The sequence below is a fragment of the Haliotis cracherodii genome, unplaced genomic scaffold (assembly GCF_022045235.1).
Source record: "Haliotis cracherodii isolate W230 unplaced genomic scaffold, xgHalCrac1.p SCAF_6, whole genome shotgun sequence".
Lineage (NCBI taxonomy): Eukaryota > Metazoa > Mollusca > Gastropoda > Lepetellida > Haliotidae > Haliotis > Haliotis cracherodii.
The window spans coordinates 34,449,615-34,465,008 of record NW_027266319.1 but is presented as its reverse complement, the minus strand read 5'-3'; the positions used below and the strand labels follow the sequence as shown (position 1 = coordinate 34,465,008).

The following is a 15,394-nucleotide window of genomic DNA, read 5'->3' as shown; positions in this document are numbered from 1 at the left end:
TGGCGCAAAGGGCAAAATAGCGGTGAAAATTATTTGAATGGATCACTGAAAATCAGTGATGACACTAGATGTTCGCGAAAAGGGTACACATATGAAAAAGTAATTTTCCTATGGATAAGTGATTCCGTAGCCCACATGCCCTCGATAGTAATGTTAGACATTTAGCTGCATATCAAATTTCATAGAAAGAGTCAGGTTATAACAACATGGATAGTTATTATTCAAATATTTATGATGATTACAAACTGGAGAGTAAAAGACAAACGTTTAAGAGGTGTGTAGCTTTAAAGGTACGAAAAAGACCCAACGGGAATAACTAAGAAACTTAAAACTGAATCAGAAAACATTTTTGTGACGAGTGTTCATCTATTGATATCAATGCGCAAAGAAATCAAATAGCAGAACCAGTCAAACAAGAATTTTGGTCCAATCAGATCACGCGCTCGCTTCAGATCGGATCAGTCATCGCAGACATACTCTTCCGACATGGCTGGAGTAACGAAACTGGTGAGAAGAAACTCAAGAATACTTGACAATGTTTAACATACACAACAATTTGCATCAATTATTGCTTTGCTTAATATTATGAGTTTATCTCATCCAGTGTTAACTGCCATAATGATCAGCATATAATGAGAGAATTTAGGGGTACGAAATGTCCTTGACAGTGTCAATGAGTAATGACGCCAACATCATGCATGTTGAGTGAACTGAAGACTAAGTGAACATTGGTAAAGTTACCATTTAACAGTCATGTTAGGCTTAGATCTAGTCCAGACAGCATCGCTTCGTCTAAAACCGGGGACTATGACATGGCTTAAATGACAAAATGCCCTAGGATATAAAACTTATTAAAACTGGTCAAGGTGTATTGGCAATTTCTGATCATTCTCTGGAGTGTTTTTGGCCTAAGACACAGATCAGAGCCCATTTGTGATTTTATTTTACACCGACATAAATACACAAACTCATTCTGATACAAATAAATAAAGCATCATGACATTTTGGATAATGCACTCCAGTAAACATTGAGGATTTGATAATGCTGATATTATACATGTCTGTATTATACCAGCACAAATACCTCATGACTATTTATATAACATACTGTCATGTAAGGTTCACTTTTTGTTTGACACTAGTCGTGTGTAACAAGCACCATCTTGTGCTATATACATGTCCCACGTACACAGGTTACTGGCTGTGAGACACGATGGGGTCCTACAATTAAGACATGACTGATATACATGATATAGGGTCATATCTTGACTGTAGGACCCCATCGCGGCTCTCGGGAGATGGGTTACGTCTGGTTCTGGGCATTTGTGGAATAAACAAAAGATGAAGCTACTATGCTGTGTTTTACCTCAGTTTGAGGATACGGTATGACCAGAGACCTGTTATATCCTCCCATCTAAGGTAATATATGACCAACTTTAACGGACAATATCTTTTGCTGAAATATAGCTACACATTTTCTTGTTACATATTTAGGGAAGTACTAATGCAATTTTGTGCCCAATTTATCATTTAATTTTTATTGTGTCAATTGAAAATAATATTGAAACACTCTGTATTAGTAATTGAATTACTGGTGGAGAAAATTGAGTGATTAATCTGTTGATGAATTCATCTGAACATTCAATATGATTATTGATTGCCAAAATGTGTCTAATCTTTTAAGCAGTTTGGTACAATACCCAAATTATTCTGTGTTGCAGACAACAGGGCTGACAGGCCTTGCAGTAGCCAGACATCCTCACCAGGTGAGTTACGAGTGTATCTGACCTGATGGAAATTGAACTGAATTTGTACCATTATCATGGATTGACATGTTAAGGTCTTAGGTTAATGTATTCATTTTTAATTGGTCACATTTAACAAGTATGATAATTTTTACATGAACCTACCAAACCATAAAGAGAAAATACTTATACTCAGGAATGTATCTAGGTTATATTTGTTTTAGTGAATGTTTATGGAGCCAGTATGTTATTCTCTTTCAGTTAACTGGAAAAACTTGCATTTAGTCAAATCATACAATGGCCTGCTGTAAATCAGGCAATTTCTTTGTTCAAGTTACTGTCAAGTTTGAAATATCCTAGAATATTCAGCATATTGTTATATCTCCATTCCATTATGATATACAGTCGACTGCATTTATAACACACTTGTAATGAACTGATGGATATAACAAACTGATTTTTTGGTCTTGACCATTTGCTGTATATTTTATCATATCAAATCGATGGATATAATGAACATGCTTATTACGAAATAAAGGATATAGCGAATTTCCATACCCTGGACCAATACGCCACCATATGTTTGTTGCAGATGTGATGTCACGATTCCCTCTCCCTAAACGCTAACCTAGCAGTCATTTCCATACCTTGACCAATACGCCACCATATGTTTGTTGCAGATGTGATGTCACGATTCCCTCTCCCTAAACGCTAACCTAGCAGTCATTTCCATACCCTGGACCAATACGCCACCATATGTTTGTTGCAGATGTGATGTCACGATTCCCTCTCCCTAAACGCTAACCTGGCAGTCATTTCCATACCCTGGACCAATACGCCACCATATGTTTGTTGCAGATGTGATGTCACGATTCCCTCTCCCTAATCGCTAACCTCGCACAGAATTTCTGTTGCTGGTAACATCAAAATAGCAGCCTCGTATGGGCGAGACCCTCAAAATATTTCAAATAAACGATTTTACTACGAATCAGACTAAACTTCTAGCTGAAAAAGATGTTTCATTCAGACAGGGGAGGGAAGTCATTCTCAGCTTTGTTTGAGACAGTACATAATAACATGAATTTGAGTAGTTGTGATATAGTTACTTCCCTTATACAGAGTGCCTGTAACCAATATCATGTTGTTTGACTGGTTGGTTATTTTTAGTGTTGTGTCATTCGAATTGGACTCAAAATGAGCCTTTGATGGTGAATAGTCTAGGGTATTTATCATTATGAAATGGAAATATGCTACGCTTTTTAATCGAGAATGGGGGAAAAAGTAATTATGATGAACCTTGTTGCAGTCATTGAAAGTGTTGTACGAGAAGACACTGAGGACTTTACAGAAGATGCCCCCAAGTGCCGGTTATCGCAAATATACAGAACAGATTGTTAACGACAGAATGCATATTGTGCAGACTGTAAGTATGAAGACCTGTTACCTGACATGCTGGATTTGTCTTGACTTTATGGGGAGATGGATTATCCTTATTATTTTGTACATTAACTTCATGGTATGAAAGTCTGATAAATAAGACTTTGACCGATGTTGATAATATTTCGTACATATGTATGTCTTCAGAGTGGGACACTGACTCAAACGCTGTGGGGATTCCAGTTTAGAATAGGTTCCAAGTAAACTATGCATGTCGTACAAGCTAGGCGACTTAATGGATTGGATTGGTTAATTGCATTTCATCCTACTCTGATGGTATTAGATAACATAACCATCAGTTTCTTTAGGTCAGAGATTATTTACAGGCCACAATCAAATAGCTGGAATATTGCTCGGTGTGGTATTAAACAACATACAGACTCATCTTGTTTAAATTGAGTCTTAGGTTTATTTTTGTGTCTGCTTCTTAACTGCATTTTGTTGATGAACAATTTATTGTAGGAAACTGATGTTGCCAAGCTGGAACAGAAGATAAATGGTGGACAAGTAGAAGAACTTATTTTGCAGGTACCGATTCTTATTTAGTAATGTTGTATGAACAGTACAGAGATTGGTTGGTTCAATATTAGATGATTCTATCATGTTCATGTTTAGTAGAGACTATCACTTGATAATTTGATATGCAGTGTAATGTCATGTAACATATCAGTAGATTTCTGACATATTCGGACCACCTCCATGGTCTAGTAGATAGAGTGTCTCCCAGAAAGCTGAAGACTGGTGGGCCTTACATATCAAAAGACGTTAAAAGATGGTGCTTGTTGTTGCCCTGCCGTGTGCTCAGCATAAGGGAATTAAACAATGACTGGTTGTCTCGGAGTCCATATACTGTGTCTGAATGGGGTATCCATGTTAAACTTCGGCATGATATCACTGTGGGTTAGCACTATAAATACGACATTAGTCTGGATTAGTACAAGCAACTAAACACACACACACACATATGCATGCATGTCGCTATATACCTTATTCGAATAATAATAATAAGCACCCTGCTCTAATTAGCGCCCAAGGCCATATTTGCTAATATATTGGCTAGTGAACAATCCAAATTAGCACCACTTTCGATTGGTCAATGTACAAAGACTTATTTATTCGTGTATAATGCGCACTCGTGTGTTATATGCACCCTTAATTATGGGCATTTAAATTCTGGAGAAATATATCTGTCGTATATAAACATATCAGGCTGTCAGCATAAACCACGAAATTTATCTTTCAACTCTGTTTTTGTTTTTTCACCAAAATAATATTATAATAAGAGCCCCCTATTTTTAGTTTTGTGAGCGCCCTGGGCGCTTATTACGTCAAATATGGTAAGTGCAACAATCTTGAACATATTGTTAAGCCCTATCTCACCACTGCCACATGGCCAGAACATACCTGTACAGATGCACATAGTGGTATGGTATATTGCATATTTATCTCCTTGTTACTCCATGTCCTAAAGAAAGCCCAAACAGCTTTGACATAAAGTTGTGAGGATACGATTGTTCATGCCTTTTCATTTGTACTGTGTCTGTTTCCAGGCCGAGAGGGAGCTCATGTTATCAAGGAAGATGCTACAGTGGAAAGCATGGGAGCCTCTTGTTGGGGAAGCCCCAAAGAATCAATGGCAGTGGCCCTTGTAACTGTAGACACTAGAAACTGATATCAATATACATAGCGTAATAAAGAATACATGGCACCTGTGGATACATCTAATCCTGTTGGTTATTGAGGACATTGCAGCTAATGAAGAGCTCCATGTTGACGCACGTTGGATCATCTGTGTCATCTATGCTGAGCCTCTTGAAAGTGTAACAATATCTGTGAGCGAGTGTGTTTGTCTGAATAAAATGTTACAATATTCCACTGGTTTTTTTTACTATCGATTGAACTGGAAGTGCCTATGTCATATTCCATCCCACACAAACTACACTTGGATCAATACAAGCCACACCATGTCACAATGACAATCCAGTGTCTTAACAAGAAGGATAACCCAATGACCAAAAACCAAAGTACCAGTTAAGTGTATTTTGAATTACCTGATTTATAATGTTATAATACTGCTAAAAAGAAACAAATGCTTTTGACACTTATTGAATGAATATTTCAACATTGATGAAATGATTTGAAAATGTCGTTATCAGTTTGTTCTGACAGGTTTAGGGGGCACCTTTAAGGCTGATAAAGCCACATCTATTGTGCTCATCCCGTGATGTGCGGCACTCACCTCCCCCTGGGTAAAAAGATACTTGAGATTACACAAGTGGTTTCAAAGGCAAAGAAGATGTTTTGGATGATGTTTGTCAAAACTAAGTAATCAATACTTGAAAACAGTTGATGGACTAATACACCTGGAACATTTATTTGGGGAGAGGTTAATGTGTATTTCCATATGAAATAGCTTTTCAAGAATTGTGCACTTTCTTACTTTCTGATGAAATACTGTTTTTGTTTACAAAAAGACATCTACATATTGAAATTTTGTGATATCTTGTGAACTGTTCCATGTCATTAGTTACTTGACTACCTTTTTTAGAAAAATGGGGTGGATATTATTAAAGCAATCACCATGTCCATCTGTCCACCAGTCGTCTTTTTTTTCATTTCCAGAGCGAAACTCCAAAACCGTTTACTAATTCTTGTTCAAATTTTCTATATAGATCAGACTAGTGGGGAACTGGTGCCTTTTGATGATTTGGGGTTTTGTTCTTATTTTGTTTGGTTTTCATTATTTTTCATGATGAAAACAAGGTGTTTTGTGTTTCCGGAGCAGTACTCCAAAACCATTTAATATTTCTGAATGAAACTTGCTATACAGCTCAGTCTATTAGTGAATTGATGCCTTTTGATGATTTGGGATTTTTTAACTTTCCTTTTGCTATGTTTTCATGACGACAAGTTGGACTTTACTGAAAATGAGGGTAGTGCTTGTTTCCGGGGAAGAACTCCAAAACCATTTAATATGTCTGTATGAAACTTGCTATTCAGATCAGTCTAGTGATGAACTGGTGCCTTTTGATGATTTAGGATTTTGAAAAGTACCAAACAGCATTATTCTTTTCTTCACTGAATTGAAGGGTATCCAATGGCAGTGAACCGAAAGTGGGGTGTAAGTAGCCAAACTCAATTTCCGTATTGAATGTCATTAATAGATATTTCCAAAGATACATGGATGATTGGGATATAATATTATGATTATATGAAAGGGGTTGTGCAGAACTCTTTTTCCAGGTGTGTGTGTGCAATGAATTGTATGGCATAGTGAGAGAAAATTATGTTTATATGATGTATGATATGAAATAGTCCTTTTTAAGGAATGAGGATTATTTTTCAAGACAGTTGCGACCACCTCTATGGTCTAGAGGTAGAGGGTCCACCCGAAGAGCGTAAGGTCCGGGGTTTGATCCCCGACTGCGTCATACCAAAAGACGTTAAAAGATTGTACTTGTTGTTACCCTGTCTGGAGCTCTGCATTAAGGGGCTAAAACAAGGACTGGTCGGCTTGGAGTCCGTATACTGTGACTGAATGGGATATTCATGTTAAACTGCGGCATGGTATCTCAGTGGGCTAGCACTATAAATAGGCATCAGTCTGGACTAGTACAAGCAGCCACACACACACATGTGCATGCACATCGCTATATAAGTGCAATAATCTTGAATGCGACGTTAAACCCCATTTCACCTCACCTCAAGACAATTGCCCAAAGTGATGCAGGTCATAGACATTTACAACTTCATTCAAACATATTAGTACAGATGGAGTGACAACCAAGTCTGGAATTCAAACCTATATAATCAGCAGATCCTGGCACAAATCAGAGATGCAACTCTGCATAACAAAATCTGTATCCCCTGCCATATTTAGAGCATATCCTTCGCAGAAATCTCATTTTTCTATGAATTGTCCATAACACTATGATAGATTTATTTGCCATTTAAAATACAGTAAGTAACAAATAAAATTAACTGGTAATCTGAATTGTTAGTTTTAATTGAAAAACTGTTTACAAAATGTTTTTCAGTTGCTGACACTTTATATATATTTTGTTTAAAAAAATAAAATATAAATGACATATAACAATTAATTTTAAAAACCTGACCAATTCTTGTAACTATTTAAAAAAATCATGTTATTAAATGAAAAATATATATTAACCTGGAATCTATACATATAAGGCTGACATGTACTCCCAGGATAGACTTAACAAAAATATTGCATGAAGTCCAACTCAAACTTTAAAGTTATTAACATAATTTAAAGAAAATATCCAAGGAATTTCAAAGGCAACAAATGTATTTCTACCGACTCACTGCTAAAAAAAGAGGACAGGCTGATTTTTTTTTCTAGTGTTGTGCAATACGTGAAATCATTCATACGAACAAGTTACCTCCCTTAGATGGTTGTTGATGACAACAAACATGGCGTTGAAACTTGTGGACTGCACGAAAGGCGAGGACAGAGTGACGTTTTCTGATTCATTACCAGAAGATATTGCATATGCTAAAACGTTTTGGCAATCTTTGCAACTTTTACCACCAATGGAGTCCAGATTAGTGTCGAGCGACATCAAACAACGTTTGAAGAAGGCACCTTCTGCGTATCAAGGCAAGATGCGATTTTCTGACGCTTTGTTAGTGCTGGTAGGCTTGTTATTGTAGTGAGATGATAGGTGTAGTCCACTGTAAACACGAATGATTTCAATGGTGGCTAATAAATATCCACGGCTGGCTGATTGATACCCATTTCTCAGACCCATATGTCCGTCTTTACCCATGGAAACGGTTAAATCCAAACCTTCATCCCTGTATATGTACTGTTAGAGGGATACACCCGACTCGGCTAAAATCTGACTCGCTTAAAAAGATTTTGACCTGACTCGCCTAAAACTTTTTTGAGCGAACTACGGTTGGTTTTTGTATTTTAGAATAAGTATGTAACTATCAGAAATTCTTAGTAATGCATTTTATACACATAATGTACTTAAATGTTAGTGTTGTAGTCTCGGTCCCAATAGCGTAACCGACTGGGCTCTGGCTCAGTGACTCAACATGAAGCGCAGCGCGTTTAGAATAGTATGGATGATACGTTTTTGTTTTTTTATTATTTCCATACTTGTGTATGAATATACTAGTAATTGTTATCATTAGGCCTAACCCAAGTTGTATTTGCCAAACGCATACCAAAATATTATATATATTTTTTAGGCGAGTCGGGTCCCATTTTTTTAAGGCGAGTCAGATTTTAGGCGAGTCGGGTGCAACTCCTGTTAGAAACCATATTTCTTACCTGTTAAAGTATCAGGCATCATTATCAATCTTCAACCCCATATTTCAATCTGTTTTGGTACATATAGCGACACCACTTGTGACTTTCACTGCCCAAATATTGATGAAAATGTTCTGAAAAGGTGCCCAACTAAATATCATTCCAAATGGGCACCGTTAGGCAAAATGTCTGTCTTGAAGTCTTGCCTGACCTAGCACAAGTAGTGGTTACAAGGGCGAGATTGCAGTATATGAGATACCTTCTGGCCTTTGTCAGGCTTTGTTAATGGCAGGAAAACATCCTTAGTTGTGGTTTCCAATTTTTTTAGCTTCCTTTGTAATGGTTTTCAAGATTTTAGGATGTCATTTTCAATGTTTTTCACTCCAACTCCAACAAGTAAGAAACATCTCCAGAAACGAAAATAAAGCCTGCATTGTGCTTTATGGTCTGTTGATCTATGTTTTAAACATGAGTAAATAATCAATTCATCATCGCCATTTATTAACTTCGAATAGCATTTCATATATATCAATTGATGTCATATTTTATGTCAGTGAAAAGGAATGTTATCAGATTTTGAGGTTAAGCCATTTTAAAGCACCCACAATGTTTGTGTTCAATAATTGAAGAAAAGATCAATTTTTGTTTGATCATAAATCACTTATGTACAGTGATATATGTATCACATATTGTGACTTTGTTGTAGGAGTAAGCCGAGGACACAGGGCACACATGCAACCAATAGGTGAGTTTGTTGTTTCGCTGTCAGTGATATTTAGTTTGTTTGTTTGTTGTTTAACGCCGCACTCAGCAATATTCCAGCTACATGTATATGACAGCAGTCTGTAAATAATCCAGTGATTGATATCATGAGCATCGATCCACGCAATTGGGATACAATGACATGGATCAACCAAGTCGGCAAGCCTGATCTCCTGACCCCATTAGTTGCCTCTTACGACAAGCATACAGTGATATTTATCTATACCAGGATAACGCTGTTTCTATGTTAGTGGCAACACCTTGGTAACCAAGGATTGATTCGAAGAGAATATGGAATTATTACTGAAGTAGCAGCCCAGCCCAGCCCATCCCATGAGAATGTAGCCTTCTGATATATTTAGGAAATAAACATACTGTGTTTTCAATGTAGAGCTAGGTTACCTGTAGATTTAACCACGCTAAATTGAATTTGGAACCGAACACGCAGCGTGAGGTTTCAAATGTTAAATTTAGCGCGGTTAATTCTACATTTAACCTAGCTCTACATTGAAAACAGAGTAGGTTTATCTCCGTTCTACCATGACTAAATAAAACGCGAACTCTTTGGTGTTAGCAAATAAACTGATTTAATAGCCTCTGATTGACCAATCAGAATCAAGTAAATTTCAAATTCATGGTAGAACAGTGTTTAATGAGAAATAACAAGTACAAGGACCTCAAAACAATTCAGTGTTTTTTAGAGTCAAATGATTGTATTACATGTGCTTTTGCCAAGGAAAAAGTTATCATCGGGGTTCATTTTTCGATGCATGATATTTTTATTTTCATTTGATTGATCAATCATGTTAAGTATTCAAGTACTGACGCCACAGTGCTAGAATAGGAACACTGTGTGCAGCATGTATTCATGTATATTGTGTCATACAAGTACAGTAAATTATACTGGTTTATCATATTCCACTGGTATAGTTGGTCCACAGCTTCTTAGTTCATATTATTATACCATGTAACCATGGTAACCAAAGGTTGAAATTTTGAGGTAAACATAAATAGAGTGGTGCATTGAACATTTATGATTTGAGTCAAAGTGTTTGGTTGCGTGGTAATTTGATAAGAAAGAATGTTTTTGGTTGTTTTGTTTATCCACACTTATCCAGTGTAGTGACAAAGATATGTATTTCCTGAACAGTCGTACAAGACTTTCTCTCCCGGGCACGAACGATGGAGACCATGGAAGAGTACGAGCGCTTGAGGCGCCTGGCTTCCGCACGGGATGAAGACCGGGAGACACTCAGTCGCAGGAGGAGAGAGAGGATGAAGGTAGAAACACCCTGTAGTCCACAGATTTACCCCCAACTACCTTGCTGACTTTTTTACCGTTTTTCATGTGACGACAGTAAACTACATTTATTACGAACTCACGGATAAAATGAACTATTTCTTGGTCCCATCCATTTGTTGTACTTGTGCTTATAATGAACAACGCATATAACAAATTAAAATTAGTTGTCCCTTTAGTTTGTTATAACCTATAGTTTTTTGTACCTGATTTCACATTCAATGCTGAATTGCTGATATCAATTCTAAATTATGATATCTGTAATTTCATTCATTTGATAAAACTGTTATTTCAATATATCTATTCTTTATTTTGTACATGTGTAGGCCAAAGGCCCATGGTGCATTAAGTTTGTTAGTCCACAACAGAAATTATCGTGAATTATAGTGATTAGGAACATAATATACAAACACAAGAATTTACTTTAATTATAGAAGTGTTACAGTCTCACATTAAAATGTTAAAATATCTAATGTTGGATGGACTTAGACATTTTGTTGAATATACTGCTGTTGAACATTGACATATGTTTTACAAAGTAACAAAAGGGGATATTCATTTTCTGCCTAATAACTGTTACATATCTTACAGAACTTCTGATCTCTGGGAGTATCGTTTTATCTTCCTGTTTCAATGTGATGAGATTGTGAGCTACAAACAAGCTGTGGCAGGTGTACATGTATCTGCAGCTGATCCTTTGTTACAGCTGATATATGATATTCAACACAAAAATATTATTTCAAAAGAGAATCTTAGAGGAGTTAGAGCTATTAACAATTGGTGAATGCTTGTCCAGTTCACGTGCCGATTTCAAACACGTTACACATTCAGTGATAAACAAATTTTGGAAATCGATTATTTACAGACCGCCGTCATATAGCTGGAATATTGCTGAGTGCGGCGTAAAAAAACAAACCAAACCAAAACCAGAGTTGCATCCCTTGGGCACGCCAGAAACCTATGATTGTGGGTTCGAATCCCAGTTTGCCCCGATTATGTTTCTAGGTTTGTCAGCACCATACCGTGCTCGTGGGTTTCACCGAAATGGTAAAGGTCTGAGACCTGCATCACTTCGGGCTTTCCTCCCACATTAAGCTGACACGCCGTGATATAACTGGAATACTGTTAAAAGCGGCATTAAACCCAACTCACTCACTCACTTTTTCAGTGATGACCGGAGTAATCTCCCATGATCACAATCATACATAATGACACTCTGGATCCCTTCCTCGTTACTCACAATCTAATCAATTACTTTTTTATGTAACTATATCAAGACACCATTGTAACTGTGAATGAATGTATTATATAACATTCTTTCAGAAAGAGGAAATCTCCCGGAACCATGTGTCTTCTCAGTCGCGGAGACGAGAACAGACTGTGTTCAAGATGAGTGATGATGAAGAGCAAGAGGAGGATGTGGGCAAACTGATGCAGGATCTTGACGATTTTGACAAGAGCAAAGGCCATGCTTCCGACTCTGACTGAAACAAACCCTGTCATTGTCATGGCAACAGTTCACTGATAAACAATAACATATTCTAAGATTCATGTAAAATCTTGCTAGACAATATGGTTTATTTTAGTCTATAGTTGATCATTTTACTAAAATATCATTTTATTGTCAAACAATTATCATAAAGACTTTAGTATGATCATTTTCAATTACTAGTATGAGTCATATTATGATTTAAATTAGTATTTAATATTGTTAACAACTGACAGATGACTCATAGTTTAGAAGGGGTAAGTTTTTGCAATACAACATGTATTGTGTGATACAAAAAGTCATCCATATACTTTTGCTCTCAAAAAGTGTTATCGTCATAATATGGCTGAAATATTGCAGATGTGACGTTAAACTTAACTCACTCACTCAAAATGTGTCGAGAAGTAAGTTATGTCTATTTTGTAAGTGAGGGGAGTTCGGGTACAGTGCCTTTATTGTATATGTAAACATACGTTGTGAGCACTCTGAGCTACCTAGGATCCCTAATGGGTTTTATCCATTGTGGAGTCAAGTCGGTTGTTCTGACACCCTAGTCTAGAAAGGGGCTTCGCCATTGTTAACACCCATTTATTTGAAATGGACATGTTGGTTTTTATTTCATTTTAACAGTGTTCAGCTGGTGTTGACTCTCCAAGTAATTTAACCTTCGTATTATTTTAAAAACATGTTCTGTTCATAACAGATAGATGTAAGTATTGGATGATGATGTTGCTGCAATGGTCAATGAAAGGGACCTGTAGAAGATATTTTTTTATCATGTACATTGATATCAATAATTTGATATTCATATAATATGTATATATGATGTAGATCAAACTTTGATCCCACAACAGTTTGTTTTGTTTGGATGTGTTCCTCATAGTGTGAAAGACTGACAGAATGTTTAATAAAGAAAGTGAAACAAACAGTTTACTCTTGTTATTAGTCAGGGACAACTGCCGCCTCTCATCTCAACAATGACCTCCACCGCTTGTATAGTGGAATCTTTGTCAAATCACATACTCAATTCACTTCTCCTGGGGAGGCCAATTCTCCATAGTCAGGGCTGCAGGTTCCTGTGCACCGAGTACAGATGTTGTGTCCCTTAGGTGAGCAGAAAACTAATGATCATGGGTTCGAATCCCAAACTGTTTCTGATTATGTTTCTAGGTTTGTTAGCACCACACTGAGACTTGCATCCTTCTCAGGCTTTCTTCCCACATTAAACTGACATGCCACACCTGAAATACTGTTCAAAACAGCCAAACTCACCCACTACGGGCGGATCCAGAGGTGGGTCCCGGGAGTTCGGATCCCCCTCCCTTTTGAAAACCAAATGCAGTAGTATGTTAAATTGGACACAATTTATGGATAACAACTTTTTTTAAACTGTAAAAAGCGACGTTTCGTTATAGATCCTTAAATCCTTGTCAAGCAAGACTGAATGAGGGACATTGTACAGAATATGTAACTTCTAAATAATGCCCATTAAACAATTCAACAGTAGTATGTTGTAGGCAGTAAAATTGACTGAGAGAGGATTTAGACATGCATGCACGAACGCACGCACGCACACACCCACACAACAACACCCCACCCCCTTTTAAAAATGTTGGATCCGCCCTTGCTCACCACTCTCTTTGAAAGTATAATGTCAGTTCTCAAGTCCTTGACCTCCGGTATATGCTGCAATACATTCCAATAACAACATTATACTATTCCATATTGCCGATATTCCAGTGTTATGAGCAGTATGTTATGCATTACCAATTTCATTTCTATTTTCAAATGACTTCATCAAGAGTAAACCAAGGTACTGTAGCTCACCTGGATAAGGTCATTTCCTGGGTGATTCTACTTCAAATCAACAATATTTCCAGGTCATCTCACCTCACAAAATTCAATTTATTTTGCATTATAATTACATGTTTGTCTTGATATATAAGCAAAACACACTTTGGTATTCATGTGATTTAATAAAATAAATACAAAATGTCTATAAAATTTGGCAAGTCATACAAACAGTGCAATATGCACTCAAAAAAAACAAATCACATGAAATAAACATGATAAACATATCTTACTCTGCAGTAGGTATCTGCATAGAACAAAGTTCACTGGCGTACATTTATCAAGATGTGGTCCACATTGTGCATATATACATTTGTACTATAAACAGTATTATTAACAATAATAATTTTGTGAAGATATTTCCACAAAACTGTTCATTCCACCATCACCTTTCATGGCTCAATGATCATGACAACGTTTTTCACAAAATATGGGGTTGGCTTTAAACTGTTAGGGCCAAAACTTGGTGTGCTAGTGCTCGAAAATAGACTTGTGACAAAACAGTGGATCTACAACTGCTGTCTCTCTTGGCAGCTGTCCATCAGATCACAGCTTATACGCTGAAGGCATAATGAGTGTGGAATATTATAAGGGCAACATTATTTTTCAGATCATTATCATTTGTAGAACAAGGAAGATAGTTCATGGATATACAACTTTATTACAAGTAAATAAGCTTTTAGGACAATTGTCATAAAGTTGGAAACATTAAACATGTTAAATGGATTAACATGTTACACAGGAAGCGAGAAGAGAGAGGCCTAAATACAAGAAAAAAAGACGCAGATTTATTTTTTCACAATAAAAAATTATATAAATTTGAACATTATTTAGGGACTGGCCATTTATTACAGGAAGGGGGTCATAAAAAAAAGTTACATGTATTTGAGGAGGCCGTGAAAAATTGTTACATTAGGGAGAGATATAGTTCCAATCCCACTGGCCTAAATGAATGAGACGATAATGACAGAATATTAACAGATGCAACTACGTATTGATACACAACACTGGTGTAGTACTTACACAGACTAGATGATTGGATGAAAGTATCTTTGGCTTTGCACAGAAAGTATATTTAAACAGATCAGATAAAAATTACAACTGCTCCAAAAGGAAACACGGATCAAGTTACATGAGACCAACAGAAGGATAGGGAAATTATTTGTTCCAACAAAATCTGACAATGTTGATCATTTAATAGGCAATTAATTATGTGGTGATTGCCAACAGTATACATGGGCAATCAAGCATAGGGTATTGGGGACCTGTTCTCAAGAATCATCATGTGGAAATAAGCATGGGGTATTCGGGACCTGTTCTCAAGAATCATCACGTGGAAATAAGCATGGGGTATTGGGAACCTGTTCTCAAGAATCATCACGTGGAAATAAGCATGGGGTATTGGGGACCTGTTCTCAAGAATCATCACGTGGAAATAAGCATGGGGTACTGGGGACCTATTTTGAACTTTGTGCAACGACAACAAAACAAGTAGCACAATAAAATACAAATTTATTAATTTTTGGCAA

General features: G+C 36.7%; 2 protein-coding genes across 2 annotated transcripts; both read left to right on the top strand.

The window, feature by feature from the left end:
* The first annotated feature begins 452 nt into the window (after positions 1 to 452).
* LOC139445656 (NADH dehydrogenase [ubiquinone] 1 alpha subcomplex subunit 5-like) lies at positions 453 to 5,049 on the top strand. The gene is made up of 5 exons (XM_071226845.1): positions 453 to 507; positions 1,722 to 1,766; positions 3,052 to 3,168; positions 3,645 to 3,710; positions 4,733 to 5,049. Exons 1-5 carry the CDS (start codon positions 487 to 489, stop codon positions 4,832 to 4,834), a joined length of 351 nt encoding a protein of 116 aa, XP_071082946.1. The 5' UTR covers positions 453 to 486; the 3' UTR covers positions 4,835 to 5,049.
* A 2,555-nt stretch (positions 5,050 to 7,604) lies between these two features.
* LOC139445700 (cilia- and flagella-associated protein HOATZ-like) lies at positions 7,605 to 12,940 on the top strand. The gene is made up of 4 exons (XM_071226899.1): positions 7,605 to 7,803; positions 9,170 to 9,208; positions 10,376 to 10,506; positions 11,849 to 12,940. The coding sequence occupies exons 1-4, from the start codon at positions 7,605 to 7,607 to the stop codon at positions 12,011 to 12,013; spliced, it is 534 nt and encodes a 177-aa protein (XP_071083000.1). The 3' UTR covers positions 12,014 to 12,940.
* Positions 12,941 to 15,394: the final 2,454 nt, after the last annotated feature.

Bases quoted from the DNA above. Each gene is read 5' to 3' on its own strand.
- LOC139445656 (XM_071226845.1), top strand. From the start codon at position 487: ATGGCTGGAGTAACGAAACTG. The intron at 1,767-3,051 runs GTGAGTTACGAG...ACCTTGTTGCAG, and splicing joins TAGCCAGACATCCTCACCAG to TCATTGAAAGTGTTGTACGA. The intron at 3,711-4,732 runs GTACCGATTCTT...GTCTGTTTCCAG, and splicing joins TAGAAGAACTTATTTTGCAG to GCCGAGAGGGAGCTCATGTT.
- LOC139445700 (XM_071226899.1), top strand. From the start codon at position 7,605: ATGACAACAAACATGGCGTTGAAACTTGTGGACTGCACGAAAGGCGAG. The intron at 7,804-9,169 runs GCAAGATGCGAT...ACTTTGTTGTAG, and splicing joins GGCACCTTCTGCGTATCAAG to GAGTAAGCCGAGGACACAGG. The intron at 10,507-11,848 runs GTAGAAACACCC...ACATTCTTTCAG, and splicing joins GGAGGAGAGAGAGGATGAAG to AAAGAGGAAATCTCCCGGAA.